The sequence below is a fragment of the Cryptomeria japonica genome, chromosome 5, assembly GCF_030272615.1.
Source record: "Cryptomeria japonica chromosome 5, Sugi_1.0, whole genome shotgun sequence".
In the NCBI taxonomy this organism is placed as follows: Eukaryota; Viridiplantae; Streptophyta; class Pinopsida; order Cupressales; family Cupressaceae; genus Cryptomeria; species Cryptomeria japonica.
Genome location: NC_081409.1, coordinates 677,790,679 through 677,796,714, shown reverse-complemented (window position 1 = coordinate 677,796,714; position 6,036 = coordinate 677,790,679). Strand labels below are relative to the sequence as shown.

The 6,036-nt window shown below is 31.9% G+C and overlaps 2 protein-coding genes across 2 annotated transcripts; both read left to right on the top strand.

Moving 5' to 3' along the window:
- Positions 1-547: 547 nt before the first annotated feature.
- Positions 548-999, top strand: LOC131875646 (dioscorin DB3L-like). Its single transcript, XM_059220250.1, has 2 exons — positions 548-670; positions 755-999. The coding sequence occupies exons 1-2, from the start codon at positions 574-576 to the stop codon at positions 982-984; spliced, it is 327 nt and encodes a 108-aa protein (XP_059076233.1). The 5' UTR covers positions 548-573; the 3' UTR covers positions 985-999.
- A 269-nt stretch (positions 1,000-1,268) lies between these two features.
- LOC131029252 (alpha carbonic anhydrase 6-like) lies at positions 1,269-2,726 on the top strand. Its single transcript, XM_059220829.1, has 5 exons — positions 1,269-1,307; positions 1,483-1,589; positions 1,719-1,830; positions 2,414-2,548; positions 2,721-2,726. The coding sequence occupies exons 1-5, from the start codon at positions 1,269-1,271 to the stop codon at positions 2,724-2,726; spliced, it is 399 nt and encodes a 132-aa protein (XP_059076812.1).
- The last annotated feature ends 3,310 nt before the right edge of the window (positions 2,727-6,036 follow it).

Sequence of the window (6,036 nt, the reverse complement as noted above, 5' to 3'; positions counted from 1 at the left end):
ATACTACTTTTGTGAGACCTGTCATAATAAGTATAGCCATTGTTCTCAACTCTTCTGGACTGTTGAGTATTGTACCTGACAATTTATAATGCAAACGTAATTTATTACACAGAGTTTCCTCTATACTACTTTTGTGAGACCTGTCATAATAAGTATAGCTATTGTTCTCAACTCTTTTGGACTGTTGAGTATTGTACCTGACAAGTTATAATGTAAACTTAATTTATTACACTGAGTTTCCTCTATACTACTTTTGTGAGCCCTGTCCTAATAAGTATAGGTACCGTTCTCAACTCTTTTGGACTGTTGAGTAGTGTACCTAACAAATTATAATGTAAACCTAATTTATTACATCGAGTTTCCTCCATACTACTTTTGTGAGACCTATCATAATAAGTATAGCTACTGTTCTCAACTCTTCTGAACTGTTGAATACTGTACCTAACAAGTTATAATGTAAACCTAATTTAATACACTGAGTTTCCTCCATATTACTTTTGCGAGACCTTTTGGAAATAGATCTGCTATCATACCTTGTGTTCTTATTTCTTCGGTTGTCTTGATTGTCATAACATGCATTTCACTATCATGGCACGACCTGTACTGAGAGACGCTCTATTTTTGCTGGGGTTATTGATCTGCATCGCTGGGGTTCGAACTGTGGAAGTCGGTAATGCATCTGAATTTTATGATCTTTTTTCTTTAATCTGTAGACATTTGCTTGGTTTTCTAAGGTACAGTGTGAATGAAACAGACGATGAGGAACAATTTTCGTACATAAAGGGCGACTCGAGGGGGCCAGAACACTGGGGAGATCTAGTTGATGAATGGGCCATCTGTGGAAATGGGCGCCAGCAATCTCCCATTGCTTTGCTGAAGAGCCAGGCTGTAATCTCACCTGATCTCGGTGAACTGCAAAGGATTTATCACCCTGCAAAAGCAATCCTTGAGAACGGGGGCCATGATATTAGGGTTTGCAATTGAAATTCTGCTTTTTCAAGATTTTGGGTAGCATTTTTTTTAATAACAGATATTAAGTTTCTACAATTTATGAGATATTAATCAGCTGCTTTCAAATTAGATTGTGTGTAAATTTTTGCATTCACGTTGGGGATCACATTCTGTGATCCATCATCACTAGAATAATAGCTATTACTATCGTGATGATGGATCATAGAATGTGATTGGAATCGTTGATGCAAAAATATTATCATTCTGATGATGGATCACAGAATGTGATGGATCATAGAATGTGATCGGAATCGTTGATGCAAAAATATTATCATTCTGATGATCAATCACAGAATGTGATTGGAATCGTTGATACAATAAAATTATCATTCTGATGATGGATCACAGAATGTGATCTGAAATATTGATGTAAAAATTTACGCACAATCTAATCCAAAACAACTGATTAATATATTTTTCAACAATACTTAAATTCTTGATATTACGTTTTCTATGATGATGAAGAATTAGGTGAGGTGGCCTACAGGCGGTGGTAGTCTTGTGATAAATGGAAGAAACTACATGCTTAAGCAATGCCGTTGGCACTCCCCAGCCGAGCATTCTGTAGATGGCATAATGTAATATTTCACTTCTTCTTATAATTATATGTAGGTAGTGCTTTCAACATGAGTTTTTTTTCAGTTTATAAAAAAGGTATGATTAATTTGGATCTATATGGTTCTGACTAAACGGTTGCATTGGTTCAGTTACCCTCTGGAGTTTCAAATGGAGCATCAAACACAGGACAATAGCTCTGCTATTGTTTCCATGCTTTACAGTTATGGAAAACCTAATACTTTTCTTACAAAGGTAAATTGGCATTCCCATATTTCATGATATTTTTTAACAGTTTCTATAAATCGTTTTTCTCTTTCTGAATATAATAGAAAGTAGATTTATGAGTGTGAAATCAATTTTAATAAATTAAAGGGTTAGAGTATTGATGAAAAGTATGAGAAAAAGTATTGAAGGGGTCATTTATGAGTGTGAAATCAATTTGAGTAAATAAAAGTAAAGTCCCACCATCTAATTAAAGGTTGGAGTACTGATTAAAAGCATGAGAAAAAGTATTAAAGAGGCCACTTATGAGTCTGAAATCAATTTGAATATATAAAAGTAAAGTCCCACCATCCAATTAAAGGGTTGGAGTATTGATTAAAAGCATGAGAAAAAGTATTGCAAGGGGCCACACACTCATGAATAAAATGTTTTTTTTATTGATATATTTTTTATTAATTGAAGAAATACAGATTACAAATATAAAATTATAATATTACAGTTAACAATTGTAAAATGATGAGGAAAGACTAATTACATAATGATACAATGCCAAAATATAACAGATCGGAAAAGCCTAGTATGTAATTTTATTGATGCGTGTTGTGTTTTTATTTCTGATAAGGAGCCTCCAAAAGAACCTTTGGGTTTGGTTGATCCCTTCGAGATTATAGTGCCTGATAAGGAATATTATCGCTACAGTGGGTCTTTAAGCACTCCAATTTGTAGAGAGGGAGTCATTTGGAGCGTCCTTGAGAAGGTTCATTGTGCTTTTACTTTTAAAAAATCATTATTGCTAGCTTTCAAAAATGCGTTCACTTTCAAAAGGTCAATGTATTTAACAATTATAAGTTATTTTTATGTCTATACAATCCTCCTAATCATTTTAAGTTACTAATAAGTTTTAATTATCACTTAAATTGTTTCGTTAGTTTTGAACTTTGATATTTGAGACATTTTTTTAGTTCACGAGTGTTTTTTATCATTTGTACAAAACAAATAAGTACTGCATTAGAAGAACAAGTCAAAGCTTTGCAAAACACTATACATGATGTAAATATCAGTTTTTTAACTTTCATAAATGTGAATATATAAATATAGTTGCACTTCTTATCAAATATTATAGTGTGAGAAGACTAATATCATATCTTGAACAAATTTAGTAAGTAAATATTGCATGTTTAAAATTTATTTTTCAAGATATGGTATTTATTTAACAATCACTAAATCATTTCTTATAATATTGTTTTCTACATTTAACAATATTTAAGCACATATCATATATTTTTTAGTTAATTTTAAAAATTATTAAATATTATTCCATAATAACTTTTAGATTACTATAGCTAATATTATGTATTGTGATTTTTGCAAGAATACAAATTGAATGCACGACCTATCCAACCAACAAATGGAAGAATTGTGAAAATTTACATTCCTTACCATAGTCCTCAATTACATTGAGTGGGTGCAAAAACAACAAAAATAAATAAAAGGTGAAAATATGTACACACAAAACTATTGTGTTGACATTCCATGACAATTTTCATATAAATATGAGAACTATTTTAATATCATTGTTTTATTTTATTTATCCTAATATTTGAAATATTTTAACATTTTGGGGGTTCTTGCCATAGTGTGTTGGTTAAGTGGTGGTGACATTATTGTGGCCACCAAGGTTCAAACCCCTGTAGGGCCATTCATTTATCCATTTGTAAAAGTGTCACACAGCCATACCACATTAGCCTCTTTACTCTCTCTTCGTCATAAACACACACTACATTTCTCTTTCTCTATTTCTTTCTCTAACTCACTATCTTTGTCCCTCTCTATCTCTCTCCTTCATGTCTCTCACTTTTTTTTATCTCTCACTCTTTCCCCCTCTATCTCTATCTCCTTATCTCCTCCTCTCTATCTATGTCTCATTATGCCCCTCTATGTCTCCATATTTATATCCCTATCACTCTCTCTTTCTATACCCATCTCTCCTTATCTCACTTTACATCTCTCTATGTATATACCACTCTCTTTGTCCCTCTCTATCTATTAAATTATCTCTCTATCTCTCTTGTCTCTCTTACTCACTCCCTCTTTCCCTCCATCTCTCCCAATCTCTCTATGTCCCCCTCATTCTTCTATCTCTTTCTATCCATATAAATCTCTCTCTCTCTCTCTTAATCTCTTTCTCTCTCTTCCTCTCTATCTATTAAATTATCTCTCCCTCTCTCCCCTCTCTCTTTTATTCACTCCCTCTTTCCCTCCATCTCTCCTGCTCTCTCTATCCCCCCCAATTCCTCTCTCTTTCTAACCATATAAATCTCTACCTCTACCTCCCTATTTCTCTCTCTCAAATTATCCCTTCCTCTCTCCCCTCTCTCTCTTATTCACTCCCTCTTTTATAAATTGTGATACTTTTATTTCCAAAATCAGCCAGGGCGATCCCAAACATTATTTAAATAATAATCATTGTTTTTATTTTAAAATAAAAATGATAGAGAGTCACAAAAAAGATTTATATTTTATCTTTTTCACTCCAATTAATTTGTTATTAGATAGGCCAAAAGATTTGGGTGCATCAGGTTTCAACACAGAAAGTACTTGAAAAAAATAAACACATCTGCTGGTTTGTCGATAACCCAAAAGGCTGATTACAGACAAACAAATTTGGCTCTTCTATCTTTTGACAATTATAAAATTTGAGTGAATTTGCACATAATTGTATCTGACTACACTTTCTCTTTTGCAAAAAGTGGTGCATAGTCAAGTGGATAGCTATGAATTTGCACCCTATTCTCACCATTATCTCCCGACTCATATCAGCATAGATTAACCCAGTCATCTATTTACTTCAATAATTGAAGGATTTTGATGTGTTTATTAACATTTATGTGCTTTTCTTAATAATCAAACAATTGGATTAACGATTTATTATTTGTTTATTTTAGATTTTATCAGGTAGATATTTTATTTTCAACTTTTCGAATCAAATTTTATATCGATCATGAGGGTATGAGAGCAAGAGAAGAGAAAAGTGAATTTAACTGGATTAACGGTTCAAGTTATTTAGACTTAAACAATACACTCTAAGATTTGACACATTTAGATGGTCACCTTTAATCTCATTAATAAGTGGACCCTATTGAAAAAGAGATTGATTTCAAATGAGCCACCTAGACAAGTTAAAGCTTAAAGTGTGTTGTTTAAGCCTGATTGTTAATATTAAATATTTAAAAAAATTGAATATAAATGATATTAGTAGAGTTTAGGTGGCTCAGCTTAAATCACATTAATAGGTGGACCTTGTCGAAAATGAGAGCATCATTTCAAATGAGCCACCTAAGAAAGTTTAAAACTTAAGTATGTTGTTTAAGACTAACCATTAATATTAAATATTTAATCTTTTTTTTATATAAATCATATTGATAGAATTTGAACTTTTCCCTTTTGATAGCAACAAATCCTGATATAGGCTCTCACCATATAAATAGTAAAGGAACTTGAATCATGTGCAACTTCTATTACTATCATCTAGTTATTATCAATATATAATTGTCACAATTTGTAGGTTTTTGTTGTCAATAATAGGAGGTTTTCCTAGTACTTTTCTACTTCTAAAGTTTGCTATTAGTTGCTTCTATTTCTTAAATTTTGGTTATGTGTCTATGTTATTTTGGACAACTCGTTCAACTCATAAAAATGCAGAATATTTTGAGGATCCAAAAAATTTTGATCCATCAAGATTTGAGGGGAATGGGCCAACACCTTACACATTTGTACCATTTGGAGGTGGCCCACGAATGTGTCTAGGCAATGAATTTGCATGAATTATAATTCTTGTATTTATCCATAACATTGTTAAAAATGTTAAATGAGACTTAGTGAATGTGAATGAAAAGATAATTGCTAACCCAATTCCTACCCTGCGAATGGCCTTCCCATCAACGTAACTTCTCTATATTAAAGAGGCTCATTACCTAAAACTTCATTTTTTTTAATTGAAAATGTATAAAAAAAAAAATTGTATTAGTAGCAAGTAAATTTCAAGCCCTTTAATGAAATAAAACTTTTATGAGTCATATATTTACTTAAATATGGTCACTCTTGTGCTAAAGTTTTGTTTAAACAAAATTGTGATTGCTTATAAATTAAATATTTAGCTAGGCATTACCTCTAAGAGCACAACATTGTGCTTCCATGTATTGGCCCTATTGAGGGCTACAAATGTGTTGAAAATACAAAAAGGAT

What these genes read in the sequence shown, in the direction of transcription:
- LOC131875646 (XM_059220250.1), top strand. Translation starts at nt 574, where the DNA reads ATGCATTTCACTATCATGGCACGACCTGTACTGAGAGACGCTCTATTT. An exon ending in GGTTCGAACTGTGGAAGTCG is followed by an intron (nt 671 to 754) that starts GTAATGCATCTG and finishes TGAATGAAACAG; the next exon opens with ACGATGAGGAACAATTTTCG.
- LOC131029252 (XM_059220829.1), top strand. Translation starts at nt 1,269, where the DNA reads ATGCAAAAATATTATCATTCTGATGATCAATCACAGAAT. An exon ending in CTGATGATCAATCACAGAAT is followed by an intron (nt 1,308 to 1,482) that starts GTGATTGGAATC and finishes ATGAAGAATTAG; the next exon opens with GTGAGGTGGCCTACAGGCGG. An exon ending in CATTCTGTAGATGGCATAAT is followed by an intron (nt 1,590 to 1,718) that starts GTAATATTTCAC and finishes GCATTGGTTCAG; the next exon opens with TTACCCTCTGGAGTTTCAAA.